General features: G+C 39.1%; 1 protein-coding gene across 1 annotated transcript in view; it reads right to left on the bottom strand.

The window, feature by feature from the left end:
- Positions 1-27,359, bottom strand: part of LOC107042700 (MAM and LDL-receptor class A domain-containing protein 1) — a gene marked incomplete at its 3' end in the record, with an annotated part of 173,930 nt that overhangs the window by 105,333 nt on the left and 41,238 nt on the right. Inside the window, 1 exon segment of the mRNA XM_015263852.1 lies at positions 22,410-22,605. Coding sequence (XP_015119338.1) covers positions 22,410-22,605 — 196 coding nt within the window.

The following is a 27,359-nucleotide window of genomic DNA, read 5'->3' as shown; positions in this document are numbered from 1 at the left end:
CAACTCGTTGGATATTGTGGAGACAAAGATGGCTACAGAATTTGGTTCTCCAAAGAGAAGAAAGTTGAGTGCAGTCGAGATGTTGTCTTCAAATCAGAGAGTTTGATCAAAGAAAGAGTTACTCTTACACTTCAGCCGGTTCCTGGAGTAGTTGAGGAAAATGAAAAAGGAGGAGATATTCGTGACGATGATGATCAAGCTGAAGAAGGAGGTGTGCCTGTCGGTGAAATACCAGTGGCGGCAGAGCCAATCACTTTCCCACGACCAATGCGAGAAGTTCGAAGGTCAGGCTGGCTTAGTGGCTTCATGCTGATGGCAGAAGAGGCATGTCCTGATTCATATAGATCGGCAATGCGGTCTGAGGAAGCTGATAAACGGTCTGAAGCAATGGATGATGAAATTGCGTCATTGAATGAGAATGAGACATGGAGGCTGGTAGAATTGCCAACAGGAGAAAAAGTGGTGCAAAATCGCGGGGTCTATCGAGTGAAATTGAAGGCTGATGGAAGTCTCGATCGTTATAAAGCCAGACTGGTCGCTAAGGGTTATACTCAGAGAGCAGGAATTGACTACGACGAAACTTTCAGTCCTGTCGCTCGATTTGATACAGTGAGACCAGTATTGAGTGAAGCTACATGTGAAAAACGGCACCTGAAGCAATTTGATATGAAAACAGCCTTTCTGTATGGATAACTGCATGAAGATGTTTACATGACACAACCAGAAGGTTACAACGATGGTTCTCAGCGTGAATGTAAATTGAATCGCAGTCTATATGGGCTGAAACAAGCACCTCGGTGCTGGAATTAAAGATTTGTAGAATTCGTCAAGAAACAAGGATTGATTAGTAGTCAAGCTGATCCCTGTCTTTTCGTGAGAAAGAGAGACAACCAGAAGTTATTCATAGTCCTCTACGTTGATGATGGACTTGTGACTGGAACTGATGGAGGTGAAGTTGGGCTGGTTATGGGGCAGTTGGAGAAAGAGTTCTATATCACGACTGGATTACTTGTCACTATTCTTGGAATGTAAATTCTATGTCTAGAAGATGGATCGATTTTCTTGAATCAACGTGGTTATGCAGAGAAAATTCTTCAGAAGTTCAATTTAACTGATGCTAAGTCTGTAGTTACCCCAAGTGAAGGTATGAAAATTTCTGAGGAAGATGGAGCTCTACATGATGCAGTACCTTATCGTCAAGCAGTGGGGAGCTTGATGTACCTGACCACAGCAACGCGTTCAGACCTGGCGTATGCAGTGAGTGTTGTATTTGAGAAATTGGATTCACCTACTCTTTCCAGTTGGAATGCTGTGAAGAGGATTTATAAATATGTGAAAGGCACGAGCGATGTTGGATTGTTATTCCAAGCAGACTGTGAGCAAACAGAATTGGAAGTATTCAGTGATGCTGATTATGCAGGAGATCCTGAAACGAGACGTTCTCGGAGTGGAGTCGTTAATATGAATGCTGGAGTAGCTGTTTCTGATGAGTCAAAGACAACGAAGTGTTGTATTGTCAACTACCGAGGCAGAATATATTGCTGCATGTGAAGGAGTTAAAGAACTGATCTGGTTGAAACGTCTGATGAATGAAATAGCAGATATCGATTATACTCCTACTCTATTCGTTGTGTGACGTGTTATTTTCCGTCACAAATAGTGTTTCTTTATTCGACCGTTTCGCGTGTGGGTTTCTAATTTAAAAATCACCAGACGGGAAGTCACCAACCAACAGCGAGAGTCACGAGAGAGGTTTAGTATGTTTTGTTAATTATTTTGTTTTTGTATTTCCTCCGGTATTGTTTGAATCGAATCTGGCGCCGACATTGTGGGACTGAGGTGGCAACGTCTCCGGGAATCGTCGAGAGATTTCGGGATATTTCGAGTTCGTGATGCGAGCCTCATGGGTCTTCGGATTGCCAGAGGTCGCCCTCGGGCAACTCTAGGGAAAACGTGACGTAAGAGTCCGACTGATTCAATGCAGAAGGGGGAGTGGAGGATTTCACCAAGATCAGAAGGAGGTTGAGTTGAATCGTCCTTTGGCGACGGAATGGTTTGGAGAATGATTTGGAAGGATGTCAGAGGACGTCCGGATTTATTGGGTATTTCGGGATAAGTTATTTTGGAATAAATAACGTTGGAGAAGTCACTGCGCATGCGCCGATGGATTTGGTTCGGCCATGTGAGCGACAGATTCTAGTTGTTCGGAAACTGATTGGAGGAGTGAACGGAACAAGCAGCCAATGAGCGTCATTGCCACGTTTTCACGGTCCAGCGTGGTGTCGCTGGGGAAACGAACCTCACTTCCCGTTTGGTGGTCCTCGCCATAGATCATGTTCGATCGATTTTGGCGTTCTTTTATTGGCGTTAATTTCCGAGTTGGGGAGCCTGAAAGCGTTCTGGAGATAAAAAAAAACCTGTGGAGGAAGCCCTGAGTGGATTTGTCTGGAGGAAGGTCCCGAGGACTCGGATTTGAGGAGTTTTTGGAGACGTTTTCCGGAGACACCGAGGTGGACTGCTGGGTGAGCGGGGTGGCTACAACTTTGTATGACACTTCTGTGTGAATTTATCGTGAGTAGGACTCTGGCCAATTTTAGAGTTTTTGAACAGATGTTTAGTGCAACTTAGTCCCATAGGACGTTTAGAGTTTCGGGAAAATTGCCAGATAGAGTCCTAATCACTCTGATCAGTAATTGATTATTTGGTCTCTTTTGTCTCTCTCTCTCGTGCGTATTTGGAATGAATGTGTCTGATCATTCGATTTCGGTTGTCTCGCGACATTGATTTATTTCGTAGAGTTTCGGGCTCACGTGTTTCATGTTGTGAGTGACAATTATTTTATGAATATTTTATTTTTGAAATGATACTTGGAAAATTAATTAGTGTTGCGTTTGAGTGAATTTGTGTTAGACGAGACCGACTCTCGCGGTCGGTTAATATTCAGTGAAGGACATTGAACGTAGGTTTCCTTTGGGTCTCGTGACCTTGCTTCGTTTCGCTGGCTCGTTGTCTTGGATTTTTATATCTGCTTCCGACAGCCAGCTTTACTTGTCACGTGGACGAATTCTTGGGTTTCGATCGTTCAGTGTTGTTCAATCTATATGATTATTATTGACAATATTTTGATTCTGATTTTCATTTTTCTCTTTGACATTATTTGTTTCTGACTTTTTGGGATGGTTAGATCTTTCAATTTAACTATCGGAATCTCTTTTGACTAAATTGACTGAGTATTTTACTTCCTCATTTTCCTATCAGAATTCTTTATTCCTTTGACAATTGTAGATTTAGTAACTATCGAAGCCTCATGATCGTTGATCGATCGAAATAACCAAAGGATGTTTTCAAACAAAATTAATTTATTTTTATTGTATCGAATCATCTAAGCCTGATTAAATATTGTGATTTTCCTCCGCAATTTTGAGTTAAATTCATTTATTCGGTCAATACCTAGTCATACTTTAATCTAAGCTTCACCAGTGACCTTCACGGCGTTCTTCGGTCTGAGTTAGCGGGAGACCGTTTCGAGACTTAGGATTATTCTGAAAATTCTGATTTTGGTCGTTCGTTTCGTTCCAGTGGTCATTCTGGTAATAACGACCTGGCGCTCGACTTATTTGTCGTTTCAGGGTTGTTGTGCGGCGAAGTGCTACGTAGTGGATCGAGGGTTCCGTGAACCTCAGGAAATTACGTCACTGTTGATAATGCAAGTGCTATCAAATTAGCAAAGAATCCTGAATTCCATAAATGCTCAAAACACATCGAAGTCAAATTTCATTTCGTCAGGGAGAAATTTATCGAAGGAGAAATTAGAATTGAGCACGTCGATGGAGAAAATCAAAAGGCCGACATTATGACAACGCCATTGGGTCGAGTTCGATTCAAGATGTTGAGGAAAATGTTGAGAAAATCAAAGTGTGTAGTGATTGTGTGTTTTGTTTTTTTTTTAAAGAATCTGAACTCATTCCATATCCTTCAACTTTTTCAAGAGGCTTTTGATACTCTTTATAATTGACAGATGTATTTTTTCAACTGTACTAAATACAATTTATTGATAATTATCTATTGTGTTCCTGGATTTATATAAAATCGCAACAATTCCGATACTTTTGAAAGTCTCGGGGTATTATAACTGATATTTCAATTTTGTTCTTCGTGGATGTTTCATTTTTTTAAATCTTTGAATTCGCTTCGCCACGGTCTTCCTGACCCTCTGCCAATAAAGGCAACGATTCGAATCGGTGATCAGGAGAGGACAAGCCCCATGCCGCCATGCAGACCCAGCATCTTTTTTCACAGTTTTACAATCGATGACTGGTATTTTCTTTTAAGTGTGCGAACCACTACAAATTTTACCCTAACCCACATTTGAAATGGTATCTTGCAGTATTTCTAAACTTTTTACAATCGATTCACAATTCAGTTTTAAAAAATCCAACTTCTCTTGTATTAGGTGTGTGACTTAATTTTTAAAGATTTCTTCTTCGACCTTAAAATTATATTTAAAATAGAAATATATTCGCGATCTTTTCTGGTCTTGAAAGGATCAGACAAAAGGTTTCAGAACACGGAACGACAAGTCTATGTAAGTTACATAACCTTTCAGAATAGCAGAGTTTACGATATCAACTGATAAACAGCACATTCGGCACTGCATTTTATACGAATTCCAATATGGGAAAAAAGCTCCTGAAGCACGGGAATCAATGTGTAGTGTTCTTGGTGCTGATGTTGTATCTTATGAAACGTGTAATTATTGGTACAAACGTTTCAGAAGTGGTGATTTCGATCTGAGTAACCAGCCGCATGTCTAAGCGTTTGCGTCAAATGGGAAAAATCCAAAAACTTGGAAGGTGGGTCCCACATGAGTTGACCGAACACAACCTAGGTCAACCCATGAACACGTGCCTTTCACTGTTTGCCGGGCAACAAAAAAAGGACTTCTTGTGGAGAATTGTGACGGGTGATGAAAAGTATATTTTTTACGAGAATCCTAAACATCAAAAGTCGTGGGTAGATCCCGGACAATCCAGTACATCGACGCCGAAACAGAACATCCACTTAAAGAAGATTCTCCTGTGTATCTGGTTGGACATGAAGGGTGTGCTTCATTACGAACTCCTGGAAACAGGTCAGACGCTAGCTGCGGAACGCTACAGCCGACAACTGAACAAACTGAGCGAAGAACTTGATCGGAAAAGGCTATTTACTGGGCAAAAATGCCCGCAAGTCATACTGCTGCATGATAATGCTCGACTTCACGTTGCTCGCGCGACTCAGAAGACCCTCTTAAAATTGGGATGGGAAGTTCTCCCGCATGCGGCATATTCACCAGACTTGGTTCCATCGACTATCACTTGTTCCGGTCCATGCAGCACGCCTTAGTGGATAAACAGTTTAAAACGCTGGACGATGTGCGTAAATTTGTCGATGACTTTATCGCCTCGAAGCCTGAGAGTTTCTTTCGCGACGGCATTCGAATGTTACCTGAGAGATGGCACAAGGTCATCGAAAACGGTAGACAATATTTCCAAGATTAAGTCCGTTGTTCTCAATTTTTTTATATTAAATAAATTTACTGAAAAATCTGTAAAAATTAAGTTACACACCTAATAAAATATTGACTTCAATTCTCAAATTTTCTCTTATTAAAATTTCTTTCAGAATGTAGGTTTTACATTGGTCATTCAGATGAACAAAATCCCGTTTAGAGATGACTAATATTGCTTCATTACGTCGCATTAAATACTCTAGGTGTTTCAGCCTGCTGGAACACTAATTTTCAATGCCAGGTTTTCCAATTTTGTCCCTAGCAACTGATTCACTCTTTTCGGTGATTCAACTTGCACAGTCCCTTCATTTCCGATATCTTCGGCTGATTCATCTAGTGCTGAGTTGATTGCGTTTGTTGGGTTTGTTTATATCTATGGAAGAGTGTCATCATTACACTTGGAGCTCTCGACGTTATCAATAAGACTTGGAACATCCAAATTCTGAGACTTGAGGTTTGATTCAGGAGCATTGGCTGAAGGGGTATCTGTATTCATACAGGAATGAGTACTCATGAAAAACTATGGGCTGTTCATCTCAGAAGAGCTATTGATATCATCGATAGTCTACGAAAATTGTGAGGGGACAGGCCCTTTTTGGTTACGAACTTTTATTAGGTTATTTTCGTTACAATAGTTCCGTCGGAGTTCTTCATCACTTTGTGTGTCTCCACTTCATTCTACCGGAAATGATTGTGGCAAATTGCATCACCAGTTTTCAGATTAACTAATTTAATCGCTTTTCTTCGGGCCTGTAAAGCCTCAGGATTTTTTGGTGCTGAAAATCAGGGTCACTTATCGGGGTTGGAATTATTAGGTCATCGTACTTCTGGTGTCACACATTTTATTTTCTATATCTTAACAAGCGATAACCGATACACAATGATACTTTCATAATATTATTCAGTCATTTCCTCCATTACTGACGACGTGCTCGCAGACTGCTGGTAATTCTCGAACACCACGTAGAGTCTCATTTTTATTTAAAGGAAATAATCCTATGCAACTCCATATCTAACTACTCTTTGCTGTTGTAACGAGTGCCTGACAATTCCCTCTTCACGTGACCTGAACAATTGAAATTATACGGATTTATATTGGGAAAATATGGTGGGTGGAAAAGTTCTACCCAACCTTCGTTGTCAATTAACTGCCGAACGATGCGTGCTTTATGTGGTCTGGCGCTATCGTGTAAAATAAGGGGACTTGTGATGTGATGTTTTTGTACCCATTTGGAAATATTTCCCTCCAAACACGCCTCATAACGTTCAGATCTCATAGTTGTATTTTCTGCATAAGTCGTCCAAAAAGCGATCCCTCTTATATCCATTGCTACAATCAGCAGTATCTTCCGTTCGTGAAGTTTTGCACGTTGTAATCTTGGCACTGACGTACCTGGTTGCACCTACAATTGCAATTGATGTTTTTGAAGAGGGGTATAAAATTCGACCCAACCCTCATCTACACACAGGAGCCTAGAAAGTATCTTTTTCTTACGACAATACCACGTCAAGTTGCTACAAGCAGCTTCATATCGAAATTCTTTTTGATCGTCAGTTAAACTATGAGGTGTCCATGTTGCCAATTTATTGACCAAACCTAAATCTTCGGTTAGTACCCCATGCACAGTCGAATGAAGAATACCAAGTTAGGTGGAAAGATCGTTGACACTCACTCTAGGTGACTGATGGAGAGCTTCTGCGATTCTCTCTCTTCCTTCTAATCTATTTGATAAGATTGGTCGAGGGACCCGCACCTCATCTTCAGCGGACGTTCGACCTCGTTTATAGGCATTGAGCCAGCGTTGTATTGTTCATTTATTTAATGCATTACGGCTAACACATTTCATTAATAACCCGTGCGCAACTCCTCCAGAGTAATCTAATAGGGCACACAATTTCAGGAATATTCGTTGTTCCACTATACTCACAGATTTTTTCAATTCCCCCACCGTAAATACTGCAACGTAATTAAAACGAAACGTATACGACACTGTTATACTGAGTGAGCAATACTATCATGTTATATTTTTTTCGTAGATGGCGCAATGCCATGCCAGCTGGAAAGAAAAAGGTGACACCAGAAGAGGGATGACCTAATATACCAAGCGCACAACCAACCACTTTACACACCGGCATATTGTATTTTTAAAATTAACTTTTCTTGTCATCAAACTGTATTTTTTCACTTTTCCACTACGTTTATAATTATTTCAATTTAATTGTGATGAACAGAGTAAGTTTTGACTACACATTCCATCCAATCAAAAAAAAAATTACCTCCGTAATCACAAATATTCCAATTTCTCGGGTTAGAGTGGATGATCAAAATACAGAGCTGCTGATGGTTGCGGCACACCAGGGGGGTCCAACTCCATTGTTTCGAGTGAAACATGATTTGAATTCTCCCTTCCGTCGTTCGTGGCGCTAGTTGCGGTCCGATTCTGCGCATTGCGCCTGGCATTGGTTAAATCTGAATTTAAAAATTACAACTTCACTGACGTAAATGCAGGAAAATTATCAGAATTTTATGTTTGTCATTTTTGAAGCGAGTAAATGTCCTTAAAAAATGGGTGTGCTGTTCGTGGGTGTATCCCAGATCCAGGATGTAGCAAACACAAATTTCCTGGTTTACTTTCGATGGCTGGAAACTGGAGAAAAGCTGTCAATAACCCATAGCTAGCGAACGTTCAAGGAGAAGATTTAAACAAGTACCGTGTATGCGCAAAACATTTTTCTGTTGAGAATTTCCACGTCACACAAAGAAATCCACGAGTGCTCAAGAGTGCTATCCCGAAACTAGCGTTATTCAACGCTAGTTTCGGGATAAATAGTGAGAGAGAATCCTCTGTGTTATCTAGAGATGATATGATGAGACATGAATCTTGAACATTCACATCCTCCACATCAGAAGTGATACCTCCCTTGGATCAGGTGAGGAATGTCCCCTCAACCTCCACATTTCCAACCTATCCTGAACCTTAGCATTCCCTGTGCGATATTGGGAATGTAATGGGTGATGGAACGCGAATAATACGTGGGGAAAAGCCAGAGACGCGTTGGAAAATTGCAGCTGCTAAGGCTATACTCGCTAAAGTAGTTGCAAGCAAACAGAAACGCATGGACGCAAGAAAGGGAACAAGTGGAATGACTCAGAAAAATCACAATCAGCTTCTTCAACTGCGAAAAGAAAAAAATCTCCTGAGGCAAAAGTTAAACCGGTATGAGAAGAAAATTGTTGTTCTGGAAATGAAGTTAAAAACCTTGAAAAAGTTCGAAAAATTCGACAAACTCAATCTTACCGCACAAACTCTTTTCGACATGCAGTTGGAGAATGTTGGAAAAAATCCCAAGGTACATTTATACAGTATTGCTTCAATAGATAAATTAATTTCAAATTCAATTCAATGCGATGGGAAATCCTATTGGATCCCTATTGAACTTCTATAAATAATTGTATTAGTTTTGGCCGAAAAATTTCAAAATAAATTGATTATATTCGAGATAATTATTTTCTCAATTTTCCAACAAAATTCTAGAAATGAGAAAATGACTTTTTGGGCTTGGAGACGTAACTATCATGAATTTTTAATAGGAAATTCAAAGATAAGGTTCAAGCATTGCTCAATTACTTGTCTTCAATGGGGATTCACAAGCAAACTCGTAATAAAAAAAGTTCAAGTGTTGATAATTTTTTTTTCTGATGAATAATTCTAATTTTTATTCAATTTGTGACAATGTGGGTAATTTTGTCCGCGATTGGACGTGTGGGGGGATAGAATAAGAGTAATCTGAATATTTAAAATATAAATTATCCTCAGGGTGCGGTGTCGATCTCGGGACGGGGTCAGTAGAGGTTAGGGCACACTCGCGAAGATTCTGCCTCGTTTCTCATTCCCCATCATCACCTGGGAAACTCCTCGGCTCCCAGGAAAACCACCCGAACCACAACACCGATCTCACCTGTCACAAAATACCGGAGCTGAGAGGATTTGAGTTTGGCGCGAACTCGAGGGTAAAGCGCCAGAGGGCAGGAGCCTACGGGACATGGCATGAGCAGAGTCTAATGGTAACCGAAAATTAGACAGACCACTCCTGATTGGCCGCTGTCATGAGGCGAAGTGCGTACACGTCGACGCCATATTTGAAGGATCAAAGATCGAAGCGGATTGGCGGACATCAACCCCCAGAGTCAACTGCAGGTACGAGCATGCTGCCCTCAACAACCAAAGAGGGCACCACAATGCAGTGAGCCAATGAACGAAGCACGCTCATTGGCTGTTGCTGCGAGAATCGAGGACAAGCTAGAGACTCTCTCCGGAAATTCGTCACCCCCAAGGGAACGAGGGAGAAATCCGGCGTGGTAGCGGCACTCTGCGTAGCCATCTTTTCACCTGTGGATCTATTAGTTGCATATCATGATAGTTTAGTTCTTTGTCTTTTCTTCGTGTTTCTCGTCTTGGGAATCATCTCCCAGCCGAGAGGGAAGACTTGAGGGCACACCGGAGGACCAGGATAATTTCTGGAGAGATCGAGAATTGAATGAATTTAAGGAAAAACCCGTGGCGTCCAGGCGGCCAGGAGAACAAACCACGTGTTGAGGCGAGCCAGCGTGGAGTGAGTGAATCCAGATATTTAATATAGTTGAAATTGCTGGCGCGCGTGGGGATTATTTAGTACTTGAGGGTCTCGAAGGGTTCGAGGGCCTTTTGCCCGGCCCTTGGCATTGTAAAAACCAGATAATTGAGATCGTAGTGGGACACTAGGGCGTGCGGAAAATTCATAGTTAACTGACGCATTCGCGCGTACCGATATTGCACACGTGGGGTTTCTGAGGGCGAATTAGACCTTTAGGGTCACGTCAAGGGTTCTGAAGGGCCTTCGGCCTTTCTCCGGAGAGGTCTGTGGACAATTTATTGTGATAGTAGGATTGTTATTATTAATCAGAGAGAGAGGGCTGGAGACGCAGGCGTCTCTTTTCAGTATTCTAGAGTAATTCCATTGGCGAGAGATTCTGGAGGAGACATCATCGGTCTGGGGGCTGATTCAATATTATTTTGTTATTATTCACGGAGACCAACCGGACTAGAGGAGTTAGGGGTGTGCAAGGAGCTGAGAATATTAGTATTTCAGGGATTTTTGGTGGGTGATTCCTCACGGGGCCTGTGACCCTCTCAAGACATAGCCTCAGGCTTTGTCTGATTTGGATTGTTAATTCGCGCACATTCCTGGGTTTTCAAGATCCGTTATTATTGTGTCGAGCCCCTAGATCTCGGTTCGAGCCGGTGCCTAGCATTGTTAAAGTAACAAAGACAATACAATTTCTCCAATTATTCACCGTCATTAATTATTGAGATTGCGGAGTTAGCCTGCCGACCGATTCTCACAGAATACGGGGAAAGTACCTGGGTTAGAAAGGCTCATTGCGCAGGGCTTGACTGACCGGGGTCATTTGAGTAGGAATTTGGGAGTTTGTGTCGAAACATTGTTATTATTAGGATCAAGAGTTTTGATTATTTCTATTGTTGATCTCATCAAGAGCGGTCAAAATTATTATTTCTTTTGCTTGAGTAATACCCCAAAAAATCGGAGGTCGTTTACTTGGAGATTATTATTCTTATTATTCTTTTGGTATTTTTTTTTATTATTATTATTTTGAGTTCTGTTTTTAAATCGAGCACGAAGTCATGTGCATCTTTTTCTTTTGTTTTCTACTCACATTCACATTTAATTTTGAAACATACGGAGTTTTCTTTATGATGTTTTTTCTGGCTTATCAATTGGATGAATATACGCCGCTTTGGATTAATTGGCTTTGAGTTGAGTTCCTTCTTGGTTGTAATTATCGATCCCTCAATCTATCCCTAACCTCTAGTCTAATTTAAGTGGTTGACACGAGCCTTGGTGACAACAAATCGGTGAGCCAGGACCTTGCACTCGTGTTCTGGAGACTGCGGAGCGAGAGGAAACCATCGCAGGGAAGCGTGGTTGGAGAAAAATCGAGTTAGTGGAATCGTGTGGAACAGGAGGAATTCGAGTCGAATCTTATTTCCATTGGGGAATTTTTGGAATTTCTTGGTTCAATTCTAGAGTCACGTCGAGTGTCACGTATTTTGTCACAAATTGAAAAAAAAACCGAAAGGAAGAAATCATGAAATGAAAAAAAATTGAATTGAAGGGGATTATTACGTTTCGAGACAATAAATCCACGAATTCTTTATATCAAAAGCAAAAAATTAAACGCGGGTAGTTTTTCTCCTGAATGAATTCAATTTCGGTTCAATTGAGGAAAAAAAAGTACCTGAGATGAATTTCTGGGTTTCGAGAGCATAAATCTATAAATACCTCATATTAAATATATTTATTTCATCCACGTTCACTTGAGAAAACGTTGTTTCGAATCTCCATGAGGTCTTGATTTTTTTTTGCACTGGTGAGGTTTTTCAGGGGAATGCAGGATGGAATTGATGATCCATTGTATTAATTTTCATGGATTAATTAAATTGAAGGTCACGAAATTCATTCATTTCTATAAAATTTAGAATTTTTAATATCAATTTCCTTTGAAATTCCAGTGAAAACACGTTTTTCATAGAAAAAAAAAATCATAAAGAAAATTCACAGATTAAATTTCAGTGGAACTATAAGTTCTTTGCACATGTAATTTGCTCTCCGTATAGAAAATATGAGGCAAAAGTGGGCCTTGAAGCTTTTCAGATAATTTTTCACCTCATGATCAATTAATTTTGAAATCACTTAAGGATGAGAGAATGAGTAAATAAACTATAGAATGAGTAAACACGAAAATGTATTAATTAGGGGAGAAGATATAAGAAAAAGCAAAAAGTATTGTCGGTTATGATGTACAAATGGTGTCCCCAATATTATGAGCGTCTCAAGTCTGTCCTCATCGCCCCCTACACATTAACACTTGACGAACTTTTAAACAAGATACCCTGTAGAACTGGGCTGCATATGGTTGTCCTGGAAAAATTGAAAGATTTCGTACAGACTATGAAGGAGAAGGACAAATATTGCGTGATTATGTGGGACGAAGTGCAACTGATGCTGCATCTCTAATACGATACCAAAATCGATGTATTAGTTGGATTCAAGGATTGGGGATATAACAGGACAAGCAAGTTCGCTGATCACGCGCTTGTTTTTATGCTAAGAAGTATTGAGAGTGGGTGGAAGTAACCTGTTTTCCATGGTTTTTGCGATCATCTGACACGAACTGCAGATTCGACGAGGTGTACAAAAATTGTTGTGAAGGCAGTGGAAGAAGCAGGACTGTACTTGGTTGCTTCGGTCTGCGACCAAGCGTCAACCAACCGTTCGACGGTTAGATCACTAATCAAGCAAAGCAATGGACATCGTAAAGTGGAAAAAAGTGAGTTCTATAGAATTCTAGATTTGAGAATGCGAGAGAATTCTGGAAGTCACAAGACTTTTCTGAAGTGCTAGAAGATTGAACACTTTCTGAAAATAAAGCAAAGAAATTTCGGGGTTTTATAGAACATTCGAAAAAACTCGAGGTGTTTCCCAAATAAATTTGAATTCTATTGAAATTTCAAGAAAAGCCAGCAGGGGTAAAGTTGAAAACGTAGAAAAGTCAGGAAATTCACACATTTCACACATTTCTCCGGATTTTTCCATCTCTTCTACATGAACTGTTTTGCATTTTCAGTCATTAATCGCGCAAAAAAGTTTGAATTTTATTTTCTTGAGTTTTTTCATGAATTAAACGATAGAAAAAAAATATTTTTTTTTACTTATTGAGAAATGATAAAGAAAAAGGAGGGGTCTTGAATTATCGTGTTTTATTACTTCGCGATTAATTAGTACGGATTTCATGCCTGAATTTTGGATGCATAATGTATTATTTCGACGCCATAGATACGGTTGTCATCTCAAAAACTGAAATGATCCATATTTTTGATCCTCCCCATCTCGGTAAGGGTACTCGTAATAATTTTTTGACGAAATATCTCGAGACGAATGTCACTGACACGAAGAAAAAGCCATCATTATCGACTGGGAAGTTTGCCTCGTAGGAAGTAATCAAAACGGCATATGAAATCGATACGGGCTCTAATAATTTCAGACCCAACATGCCGAAATTGACGGAACAGCATATCGATATCAAGAAAATTCCCAAAATGCGAGTGAAACATGCCGCACAAGTTTAGAGTCGCACGGTGGCTTCGTATATCGATTCATTGTATGCTAATAGTGTTGAGTAGCAACATCTCTATTTTGCATAAATACACAAGTTGAAGGTGTAAAATACTTTGGTAACTATGAGAGTAGATTCTATTTTTTTATATTTTTGAAATGTTTTCTAACGTTTCAATGTCGGGATTCAAATTCAGACCTGCAAAGTATAAATAATGAAGTAATTGTAAAAAGTTTACCTTTTGAACCTGTTCAGTACGCGGAAAATATTTGTTTTACGGACGATGAGCACAAAAGAACTATTCGTTACGCATACGTGCGAGTAAATACTTCTTTACGCACCAGTAACACAATATACTATTTGAATTAAGAAAGAGAGAGAGACAGTCAGATAGAATGGATCAGTTTTTCTGTTCGTATTATGTCAATTTTATTGAACTGATAAATAGAACCAGAATTCTAAGAGAATGAGGATGAATTAGAGAGCGTTTCTACTTCTTGGATATCCCTCTCGGGAGGGTTGAATACGCTCAAGAACATGAGACTCTCGTAAAGCTCACATTTAGGTCTTCGTGCAGTAGGCCCATCAATACGCTCAATTTTCTTCTGAATACTGTGGCATACCATGAAATGGGTTGCGAATTTCAAGAACTTCTTCCAAGCAGCGATTCTTTACAATCGAAAGAGGAGGGAAAAAGAATTGAACTAAATCGACTCATTTGATCAGAATTTCAAATCCCATTAAAAATTCAATGAAATTTGACATGAATATGAGATGCCTGATTACGCTGAATTTTAATGAATTGATAATTCAAGAGAGTATTTGCGAGACTTCTTCTGATTGCTATTATTCTTCATGAATTAATTGAACGAAAATTTAGTATTGCTTCCGCATGGAAGCATTGTAATTCTCAAAATTTAAGTTTCCAGTTTTTTGTGTTAGGATGACTAATTTCGGGCTCAGGAATCAGAATATGATGTTTTTAGAGCATGTCCGTATGTATGTATGTCTGTGTGTGTGTGTATGTGACCGATCCAGTCTTGCCACGATTGAAAGAAAAATATTTGTCCGATTCAATTGAATCTGTGCTAAAAATATTCGCTTTCATGCTATACAGATCGAGTTCAAAGATGGTGTCGATCGCGTTATTCGTTTTCGATTTATCACGGCCAAAATTGAGCCAACATTGTGCCAACGTCGCGCCTCAGCATTGGGTCAACGTCACGCCGATATTGGGTTGATATTGCGCCAACATTAGACCAATGTGGCGCCAAAATTGGACCAACGTTGCACCAATATTGAATCTATGTTGGCTGAACATTGATTCGACCCTGGGTTAATAGGGATCCTATGGAGTCTTATGGGGGTTTGATGGTTGTCCTATGGATGTGCTATAAAGGTTCTATGGATTAATGGAAAAGCAATCTCCATTCGGAAGCATATTGCTAATTCATTAGCAAAAAAAGTTGCAATGATTTAAAAAAATCAAAAGCAATAGCCCACTTGTTTCTGGATTTTTTTATAAAACTTTGCATTTTCAACTACAAAATTGTTGGAAATTTCAATGAAATGATGAAAATATGATGAAACTTTCAGATATTCTCAACCGCGTACAACGATAGACTGTGTTTAAGAGGGTATTTTCTTGCGCAAGACTCGTGCTATGAAAACATGAGAAGTTGGATTAAGAATTTTGTTCAATTTACTCGGCTGGACAGAGAAAAAAAAACACCGGAACAATTATTCTGATCTTCCAGACTTTCGTTTGGTTAGAATAGCGCCAACGTTTAGTTAGAATAACGCAAACGATGTCACGATGCAAGAGGGAAATGCAATTTTCGCCCATCAAATGCGATTTTTTGTTTGTTACAAGAATATGAATGAAATTCTGTGATTGATGGTATTTTTTTACTATATTTTTCCGCCTCCGCGGAAATTGAACGAGGAACTATTTGACGAATGAGAATCGGATAAATCAAACAGGACTTAAATATTACCTGTCATTGGTTTAGTCATCCTTTTCCCAATGGATTCCTACAAATCTTTTGTCTCAGCCTCAAAATCCATGAAATCTCCAGCCTCCCAGATTTGTGGTGTAACCTTAACAAGGCTGATTAATTCGAAGCTTCGCAGATAACTCATTATCAGATGCTTGATAATTTCCTTTCCTCTCTTTTTCCGACTTTATCCAATTCCTGTCGCTCTCAACGACTTGTTGATTCACCTTCAATTGTTTTCTCAGTTGCCAGGCAACGTTTGAGTTTGACATTTTGACATTTGAACGAAATTGTTTATGACGAAAAAATGGAAGAATCCATCAGAAAGACCAAACAGATAATTAAAGCAGTCAGGAATGAGCCTGAGCTTTGGAATATCTGAAGTGATTCCTATTCCTTTGTAGATAACTATCAGAAGTGGAATGAAGTTGGAATGGAGATTGAAGACGTTAGTTCGGGTAATTATCACAAAAATATCAGAAAATATATCGGCGAATTCTACCACACGTATCAAGATGATCGCAAAGGGAATTTCAATTGAATAAAAAATATTTTCGGCACGGAATATTCTGAAAAAGAGAGAAGCATTTTTTGTTTGATTCTTTTTCTTGCAATTAATTTCTTTCGCAAAATTACGCTTGTAACAATTAAATCACTCCTCTTGATGAAAACGGATCAACAATTTGAGAAAATGCCGGACAAACACAATATTAGCACATAATCCCTTCATTTCCAGGCTGGGATGTATATGTAGAGTTCAAACATGCCGCGGAACGTTTTGCTTTCTTCGCCATTTTCTCTCAGAAGCAGTGCAATCGGGGAAATCGCCATTATGTACCTGAGTGGGCCCTGTTTGAGGATCTAATGTTCCTTAAACCATTGATCCCTGAATTATCGCCAGCAACACCAGAAGGCGACAGAGAGAGACAGAAAGGATCGGAGAAGCAGAAGTGGACAAAATAACAGAGAAGACTGGATGGGACCGCCAAGGAGGCGACAAACCTCTATTATAATGATAATGTTCATACGTCCACGTATCCCAGAGGTCGATAACCTTGTTTCATTTGACGTTTATTTTGTTGTAATCTTTGTGTTTTTCTGTACTTAATTATAATAAAGGAATAAAAAAAATTTCAACTACAATAATTGTAATTGCTTGAAATTAAAAAATCCCTGGTTTTCCTCCCATTCAGCCAACACATTCACATTCACATGCCTCGAGATGATTCCATGTATGAAAAATTCAATAGAAAGCGGAAAAACTTGAAAAATTTGTGTGCAGTAACCTTAATAGAAAAAATATTGACAGAAAAATTTATACAAAAATTTTTTTGTAGTAAAAAAAAGTAGATAAACTACGCAGTAAATCGATAGAATCTGTAAAAAAAAATAATAAAAAGTTCAATAAACATCAATACAATCTCCCAGCAAATTCGCTAGGCTTTTCTATGAATTTTTTCATGCGTGTAACTGACGAATGAAAAATTGAAAAAGTGAAATTTCCATCCAGGTCGTTTTCTGACTAACACTGGTGTGAAAAAAATTCCTCAGCAACTTGGAGAAACCACAGTAAATATTCTGCGATTTTTCAATGATCTTTTCGACTCTGTGAATGGTACTGATGACGATTCTGGACCTCCATTAAGGAGAGCTCTTACACAGGACAGTCCACATCATTCGTTTTGACGAGAGTAAAAGCGCACACTTCTTGAAATGCGTTGGGTGGATCCTAAGACAATGCAAGTGAAGATTGTTCCCACTCTTGAGAATTGGAAGGAGACGATTAATAGGTTTCAGTGTCTCTGGGCTTTGCTCAAACTGAAAGAATTCGACAAGTTGCAGCTCCGGTTCATCAGTCAAGATGTTCTCGAACATTTATTTGGCATACTTCGATCTATTGGGTTGAGAAATGTTATACCCTCATGCTGGCAGTTCGAAGGAGATTTGAAGTCAATTTTGCTAGCGAATATCACAAAAGTTGCATCTGTCGCGGCCAATTGTGAAGATTTTTGTACTGGAGAATTACTTTTCACTCTTGAAGACTATTTAACTGGTAACAGAGAAATTCCACAGCAAATGGAACGAGAGCCAGAGCACGAGAATGTCTTCCTAGTCAAAAAAGTTGTTGATGGAACTGATCTCAAGAAGGAAGCAGTTAGCCCAAATCCCACGATGCCATTGCTGATGGAATTGTCAGGGGATTGGCACTGAAATATGAGGGCTGTAGAACATCCTTCTTCAAGCCAAAAGTTTCTCAAATAGTTATTTTCATCACAAGGTCCACAAAGTATTTTCTGACGAATGTGGCTTTGTAGGCCCCGCCTTCGGCTCGGCCTATAATCACATTCGTCAGAAAATACTTTTGGACCGTGTGATGAATGCAATTTTTCGTCAGAAGGCCCGTAAACCGCGATCAAACCGAGCGAAGCGAGGTTAGAATCGCGGTTTGCCGGGTCTTCTCACGAAAATAAACTTTATCTCTTTGATGAAGCTCATATCGAAATGGAAAAGCATTTGATGGATATAATTTCTCCTGTTTGTCACTTCCGTAATATCAGTGAAGTTTTTTTGCGAAAACTTAAGGAGAAAGTACCGAACAATTGGGTCCAATGTGCCTTACACACAGAGGATTCGAATACAGCTGCAATGAAGTTGGTTATTGCTGAGTTTTTACCCCATTTTTGCACCACAGCAAATCGAATTCTCACTGGAAAATGGACAAATAGATTTAACTGTCCCATTCTCGAGAGAGCACTGCAGAGATATAAAGATTATCATCAAGCAAAAAAGGAGTAAAATTCTCAATTGTTTATTAAAAATAAAATTAACGTTGCGAATTAATATTTTTATGTAACAATTGCAAAATTATAAAATTCATTTGAATAAGCAATATTATAAATCCTTATAAAGGTCACAAGTATTAGCGTCATAAGGTTCTTGAGGATCATGCGGGTCAAGCCGATAGAATTCTGAATTTTATACATTCTACGTTTATAATAGTCATGACATTAGCCCGATGAAATACAAAAAGTTTATTGAGGGTCATGAGTGTAAGGGTCATAAGGGTCACGGCCAGGCTGACGAGGGTCAGAATTTTTTTTACTTGAAATTTATGAAAGTTACAAGATTCTTGAGCCTGACAAGAATGTAAGCGATAGGGTCATAGGGGTCGCAAGGGTCAGGCTGAAAAAAAAGTCTGAAGTATGTTTATATGGGTTAAGAGACTCATGAGCCTGATGAAAATCAAAAAGCTTATCAGGGTCACAAGCGGTAGAGTCATAAGGGTTACGGGAGTCAGTGTGATAGAAAGTCTGAATTTTATATATTCTCCATTTATAAAGGTCAAGAGACGCATGAATATGATGACAGTAGAAGAAGCTTATAAAGGTCACACGCATCACGGGCATAAGGTTCTTGAGGGTCAGGAGGATCAAGCCAATAAGCTTCTGAATTTTATATATTTTACATTCATAATGGTCACGACATGATGAGTTTAATAAAATTCAAAGAGCTTATTGAATTTACAACTTTTATGTGATGGAAATTTCCCAAAAATGACAAAATCGAGGAGAATGAATTAATGAATATTAATGAATAATGAATACCCCTTCAGGCTCTGAACGAAGCCCTGAAACTGAAGTTGACCCAAAAGATTCAAGGAGCTACTGGAACTCGAAAAAATCTTCTGGAGACGTCTTCAGCCCTGAAAACCAGTATTGTATCACTGAGAAGTGAAAATCGCCATCGGAATGGGAAGAAGTAGAATTGAACAGCCAGGCGAACTTCAACATCTCCAACCCCCATTATACAACTGTTTCGCCCTTGAGAAGTCCTTCAGTACTTCAACTTCAAATCCATCAAATCAAATCAAATCCATTGGTATCAGCAAAATATACATATCTCATAGAGAATTTCATGAGCAAAGAAAATATTTCTTGAGATCGTTTTTAAAGAGAATTTTAATTTTTTCAACAAATTCTAGGGATATTTTTCTCAGAACCCATTCGTTTAATTCCATTTGTCTCCTTTATAATACGAGGTTCAATGCTTTAAAACGTTTCTGTAACTCTTATTGCTCTCTGTGACAAAAGTCAATGAAAAAATCTCCATGCGTTTCCTAAATATCGATTTTAAAAAACTCATCCTCGAGTTGACTCGACTCAGGTGTACACTTCCACCTCTTCAATATAGATTTATGCATGAAAGATGATCAATCAATTCATTTTACTGAATGTGACTGTCTATCGTTTCCTGGGTATCACTGAGTGAGCGAGATACCCAGGGGAGGATGGCAACGAGTGAGTCTCCACTAGCCTTCTAGTTATTTTCACTGGTATTCAACCTCAGTAGTCATAATTTATACCCCCAAAAATGCAATAGAATGAGAATGAATAGTCAAGTATATGTTTTCTTTTTATATAGATCCGTCCTCGAGGAGAGTGACCTGCTGACTTGCCTGTCACTGAACGATCCGGTCAATAAAAATCATTACTTCGCAAGATTGCTCCACATGAATTTATGCAGCTTAAAACTCTGAAATTCATTCATAATCCATCAATAATATATTTACTATTTTTTTATTGTTCCTTGTAAATATGTCGTTCCGTGTAAAAAAACCTAAATATTGAATGAAGAGTATACTTTTCGTATGATTTTTTAAATAAACAGTTTTTTTTTCAAATATTTCACTTTCACTCTTTCTTCCTAATTGCCGGATTTTTACGTTATTTTTGTATGACTTTCAGATCGAGAGAATTTGAGATATTTTTATGTCAATTTTATAAAACTGCGAACTGAAAAATTAATCCATAGAAATTAATAGATTAGGTGAACAGATGTGTCAACCTAACCGTTGTTTACAAAAATTAAACTCCCCCCGCGCGTTCTATCACACGTGCGTCAGCATCAGCGCCACGAACGACGGAAGGGAGAATTAAAATCGTGTTTCATTCGAAACAATGGAGTTGGACCCCCCTGCGGCTTACTACGCTTTAGTACGCTCAAAGCGACGCAGTGTGGTACCGCTTTTCTATAGGAGATATGTTTGAGTTACACCCGATGTCCGAGCCTGTCCGAGGCGAAGCCAACGGCGGTAAACACGTAGGTTAGGATGTCCTGTTGTCCTTCCTCGGTGCACACGATATTTTCCGTCATAATTTCACGGTTAAGTTCGATTTTTCTCTGTAAATTAAAGAGAGGAATGTGGGTTATGTCATTCCGAGGATCTCCTAAAACAGTAGAAATCCGAGAAATGAATTAAGCCTTTTGCCACCCGTTATTTGGGAGGGAAAATCAAACTTTTCGTGATATGACCGAAAAAAATTTGACGATACTCATATAGCCTCGAGGTATCATCGGAAAAATTTGAGACCCAAAGGTTCTCAAGCTCAAAAGTTGGCATGGACTGCCCCACAGAAATTCCAACGTGGAAGATTTCTCACTTGATAACGATTTGAGTTTTGGAATTAAATAATTCGAAAAAATTTATCCTTAATAAATACTTAACGTATTCATTTCGGAATCGAAAGATTCAAGAAACAGTGAATACAGGGAATCGCCATTCAATAATGAAGTGAGTGCATTCCAAACATGACAGTTGGAGGTTACGGAATTATCGAGAAAAACGTTGTAATACATATTGAAATACGATCTTGCGAGATCCTGAGAGAGTTCAGCAACATTTTTGAGAGTGATATTCCATTAAATTATATTTGTTATCAGAATTTGAGGATTCGCGTAGCAAAACCAGATCGTTGGTGGTGAAACCAGACGTAGTCCACCACACATTAATTGTCAGAGATCCCATTGATTCATACATCATTGAATAAATCTTATAATTTTGATTACTATTAAATATCAAGTCAACTCGTTTCATTGACTCAATCCGAAAATTGATTAGGACCTAATTATCATATTAATTGACGTAAAATCGATTCTGATCATTCATTCAATTCAATATTCCTTCTGGAGAATAATTCATGCAATTGAGAATTCGTCATTGATGACTTATAGCCAGTAATAATATACTGGCTCGAATAAATATTAGTATTCAATATATTTTGAGATATTTCTTTTGAAATTTCATAATAATTAGTAGTAGTTGACGAATCTTTTACTAAATAGAAGGATTAATGACCCGAATAGAAAATATTTGAATAAGATAATATTGACATTACTGAGAAAAATGCTATTGAGGTAAATATTGTTGTTAATGTCTTTTACTAGCGTTGTTTGGGATTTCTACTTATCAGATTCTTGGTTATTTAACCCGGAATATTTATTACCAATTAACCAAGACTAATTATTTGCAGAACAATTGCCCGCATTGTGCTTAGAAATGGATCAAAATTGATTAGAAACTCCATATATCGTTACAATAGAAGATATCACAGCAAGTAATATAAAAAATGACATTAAACTAGCAGTTGAATATAGGCAGAACTACTCAGTCGATAATATACGTATACCATTGAGAATACAAAGCTTTAATGTCGCAAGAGCAGGATTTCTACCAAATTTTGACTTTTCACCTCTATTTTCTCTCAAGTTATAAGTACAATTATTTTACCATAGAAATGGAAAATGGAAATTATTATCGAATTTGCCGTAGGTAGAATTGTCCTTCTTTCAAAAGATATGTGACATCCCTATGGACACAAAATAAAACTACGAGTAAAATACGTACTTGGCATCGTCATTTCCAAAACGCTCCGCGGCAACAGAGCTGGTATCATTATTTGTTTCAATGATAAGTCTGATCACACCATCATGCATTTGAATTTGATGCGTAGCGAATGCTAGGAAACATTGCGCCCCAGTGGGTGGAATTGTGATAGACCATATTTGTCCTTCGCTGGGTCCTCTCAACCATAAGAAATGTCCTGAAAAGATGGATTAAAGAATAATCATGTAACCGGAATGAGTAAACCTCAATTACGGCCGATTTTTTCATATACCTTTTGCACTACCCGCCCGGTTTCTCAATCATCTGATTCACCACATGGCTTTATGTATTATTTCCATGGATCATTTTCCAAAGCCTCTGTTTGTGGAACGGGTCTTTAGAGGAAAAAGAAAATGAACGAACCGACACGTAGTTGAGAAAAGTAAAATATATCAATGACGATTTCACCATACAGGGGAATATCAAACATTTCACTGTGAAGAATGTCATTAGGAAATTTTCTTACTTCTTTGCCCCGTCTTATTTTTTGCGGAAAAAATCGGCACATATTTTTGCAACTGTAGGAATATTCAACAGAGAAGTTTTAAGAAAAACCAATCGATGTTAAAAAATTTGTACTTTTTCCTGAAGAACTTATTCTGTAATATTTTTCTTGACGTAATATTTCAGGATTTCTTATTTTTCATATTTTTCTCATGGATTCCTATTTTTTTATTTCTTAATAAAAACTTCAATATCAGAGTTTTTAATAGAGAATTTTCGAGTAAGAGTAAGTTCCTCGCATATATTCAAGTTTACTCGTCTAACTGACGCAGTCGCTGAGTTCCCCGGGGCCAAAATTCCAATACTATTATATCAACCAAGCCTACAATTGGTATGCTAAGGCTTGGCGACCTACTGAAAGTCGAATATTGGCTTTGCATTGGCATGTCAAGTCTCGGTGACCCGTTCACGGCCAAATGTCACCTGGACGTCAATTGGCCATTCATAGAATCCAAATTCTAGACCAATAATTGGGTAAGCTTCGGAGACTTGAGAAGAGTCAAATAGGAAAGACCTGTCAACGGATCCCGAGAGTCAAATTCTCATTAGAGTCAGAGTCCAGCAGCACAAACGAGCACAATAATCGAAAGGGCCAAACACTCACAAGGGTCCCGAGGGTCAGAAGCCTCAAATATGGCTAATGATAAAATTACTTGCAAATTTCGGAGGCTTTCATAAAAGGTCCAATGACCGTAAGTGCCAAACGGAGCATACAGGAAAACGCGTAAACAAATAGTAAGAGTGAAACGATCATAAAGTTAATGGAAAATCCAATCTGGAGACCTTAAGGGTCAAATGCTTATACGGGGCAAATCATGATAACGGTCAAATGGGGAAGATAACTGGAAGGGTAAAAAATTCTCGATTTCTACAAATCATCTAGCAGAAGAAAGATTTTTATTTTCCATATTGATAAACACAAATTCACTCACTTCCGTTCTTATGAATGCTGTAAACTCATTATTTATTGATAATTAATAAGTAGGTTCTTTACCAGGTCTATATTGAATTTTATAATTGAAAGAAATTAGAGAATCAAATAAGAATAAAATATCTCATTCATGTAGCTAATGAACTTCTCCGTAAGTAAGAACTCTACAGTGGCCGAGTGGGTAAAATTAAGGACTAGCACTCCACAGGTGCCAGGATCGAATGCCGACAAGTCTACATCTTCACGCATCATTATGAGTGGTTACTGGTTTCTTCAGGAAGGATCAGCCGAAGCATGTAATATGAATGATAAAAAATTTAGTCTTTAATTTCTTTCAACTATTAAAATTAAGTTTCGGGTGGATCACAGGTACCGACCATTGGTAGACGTTTGCCAACCAATATCGACCGAACATTATCAAACCAATAGCTAGCCGAGTTGGCGCCACGCCCGATTGAGGATCGGCATCCAAGACTCGGCAGCTCGGCTTCCAGTAGTACCTGAAACGTGGCCCGTTAGACTTCTCGTCCCCGGGTCGTCGGATCACATGCGAAAGGTTTTTCGATCAAAATCTGATTGGGTAAAATAATACTATCGAACCATTTAAACCTGTGACCAAAAAGTCCTACCAATCCCTGTCGGTATGCGCTGAGACGAGGAACGGCCAATCGCGATCGAGCGTTGCGTGTGTTATGTCACGAACTGGTGTTCCCACTCTCGATAAACCAGGGACGTAGTGGATAACCTGTAAAGGCGTCACCCGTACGGCCGGAGCTTGCGAAAACAATTCGTCAATTACAAGCTTTCGACATAATTATTATCCGTGAATTATTGAATTGCCGAAAGTGTTTGAATTCTGTTCCGTTGAATTGTGACACATTGTGAAACATTTTCACGCCTGATAAATCAGAATAGGATCAATGGTCCTCGAGTGATTGGAAAAAAGTGGAAAATCGAAAAAAAATATTTTTGAAATGGGCTATTGAAAAAATCTGAAAACATTTGGAAGATGTTGTTAGCTCTTCAAATATAGAGACAATCACTATCAATTTCCAACAGGCTGAGGTCAGTCATTGACTTATTTGCCATTGCGTTCATGACGTGACAAGCTAAACCAACATTTGCCGAGATTTTAATTCCTGAAGTCAGCTAGCTTTATATCTGAGACTAAGGGTTCCATTTGTGCATACTAAGACGGCGTAATATAGAGTGATATCTGCCCCAAATTTCGAACCGTAATTTTTTTAATTTTCTTCTTTCCATAACTCTACAATAGTTTATAAAAATATTTTCAATCGAATAAATTGGAAATATTCTTGCCTTTAAGTAAAATTTCAAGTGAGACCTTCGAGTTGGCCCACAATAAGAATCTCTGAGTTGACACATTCCCAATAGTTTGATGTCACCGACCGTGCCATCGAGAGATTCCCCACTCCCTTTCCCCCAAAACACCAAGGAATCAAGGTGTGTAAATGCACCCACCTTAATCAGTCGTAATTTTCCAGCAGAGTTATTAACTCTTCATTAATTGGAGTCCCAATCGATATTTTAATTCGGAATAATTGTTTGTTCACCATGTCAACTCCGGGATTCGAATTTGGTGAACCGAAAATCGTCGGTGATTCAAAAATAAGAACGATCATTGTCGGTCCGCGAATTTTCGTATTAAACCTGTTGGTCTCGGATATTAAAATAACATCATTTCAAGTCATATTCTATTCTTGATCGCAGAGTTAAAACAGAGTATTCGCGACTCCAAAAAATCTTGTTCTGCTGACTCTAGCGAGAATATTTCTTTTGTGTTGTTTTATTATTCGTTGGACTGAATATTTTCCCAGTTTCTGGATATCCAGTATTATCTTTTTTCCCCTTCTCATTGAATAACCTTCTTACGATATACAATCATTTGATGTAAGAAAGCGGACCTCAAGCTCCAAAGGCCCTCCTTTCCTTCGGATCAGAATCTACCAATTGTAGGTACTTGATAATTATCAGAAATTATTTTGCAGCAAAAGTCTGAATTTATCTACAATTTTGAGTAAAATTAGAAGCTTACAAATTTGTAAAATCATGAATAGTGGAATTCCAATGTAATTCTCCAATTCACTTATGGTCAACTCATATTAAATCCCGTAAAATTGAATTTCACCTTTTCTTGGTTCAAAAGAAACCACTTCCCAAATATTTTCCTCCGAGAAAAATAATTTAAGACACTGCTGTATCAATTACTTTAGGGGTTAGGTTGGACTATCGAGCCAGCTGGATGTTGAACTCGGAGCTGCCGTTTTTTAAAAGTTTTTTTCCTGTCTTTTGAGTTTTTTTTGCTTTTCGGCGAGGTTGGGGGTGCCCAAGGCTTACCTCCTGGTGCTTGTCCACGTCATCGGAGCACCGAGAGCGCGATCCCAAACGATCCAAACTCCTCATAAGAGATTCTGGCCATAGCACCCAGGAAACCCGAGCAACCTCTTCTACTAGGCGAACTTTGTCTCGAACCTCCAGCTCGTCCACCACTACTCTTACTTCTACTCCAAAACTTCCCGAAAAACGTGGTAGACCTGCCAACGTCGTGATACTGTCTAAGGTTAAAAATCATCCCTCGTCGGTCCTGGTTGCTCTCAACCTACAGACCGAACAGTGTAAACGAAAAAAACCTACTGGTGACCTGGAACACGAGTATGACAGTGATCCCCTTGTGAGGCACTCATATACAGATTTTCACTATAACCTCAACCGCGATTCGCCAGAGTGCACTGACTCCGAACTCTTTGATGAGGAATCTGACACCAACAAGAACCACACTATCCGGGTAAATTCCGCACCTGCGATGAGCACCACGGTGAACTCTCCTGTTTCCGCTGACGAGCTCCCCCAGGTATCACGCCAAATGGTATGCTGATGCTCCTGATGGGCAAGATGGACACTATGTTGGAGCAAGCTAACAGTCACAGGGAGGAACTCAGGGCCTGGCGTAGCTCACTGGACTCTGCGATTGATGGGATTAAAAACACCCAGCATGCACTTGGGAGCAGGCTAACTGCTCTCGAGACGGCCAGGAACCCAAAACTAAACCAGGACATCGAGACAAGACTGAGGAAAGTGGAGGAGACCATTCAACACCCACCATCCGGACAACAACAAACTCGTTCAAAAACTGATGACAAGAATCGAGAATCAGGAAAAGACCCCCAAGAAGAATAATGTGATAATTAAGGGCCTTAAAATTCAGGACACCAGTCTCCAGGCAGGTGTCTCCACTTCCCTGTAGACCGCGGTTGGTTTTGAGGGGAAAATTATGGATGTCACGAGTTTGGGGAAATCAAGAGAGATGCTCGTTGCCCGGCTCGATTCGTCTGAATCGAAAGCACAACTCTTCAAGAAGAAGAAGAAGGAGGTGGGCCTCAAGAACATATATATATAACACGACTTGAGAGAGAGAGAGAGAGAGAGAGAGAGAGAGAGAGAGAGAGAGAGAGAGA

This window comes from Diachasma alloeum, unplaced genomic scaffold, assembly GCF_001412515.2.
Source record: "Diachasma alloeum isolate Michigan unplaced genomic scaffold, Dall2.0 Dall_scaffold_00508, whole genome shotgun sequence".
Lineage (NCBI taxonomy): Eukaryota > Metazoa > Arthropoda > Insecta > Hymenoptera > Braconidae > Diachasma > Diachasma alloeum.
Note: the sequence above shows the minus strand (reverse complement) of the source record. Positions and strands in the feature narration are given on the sequence as shown.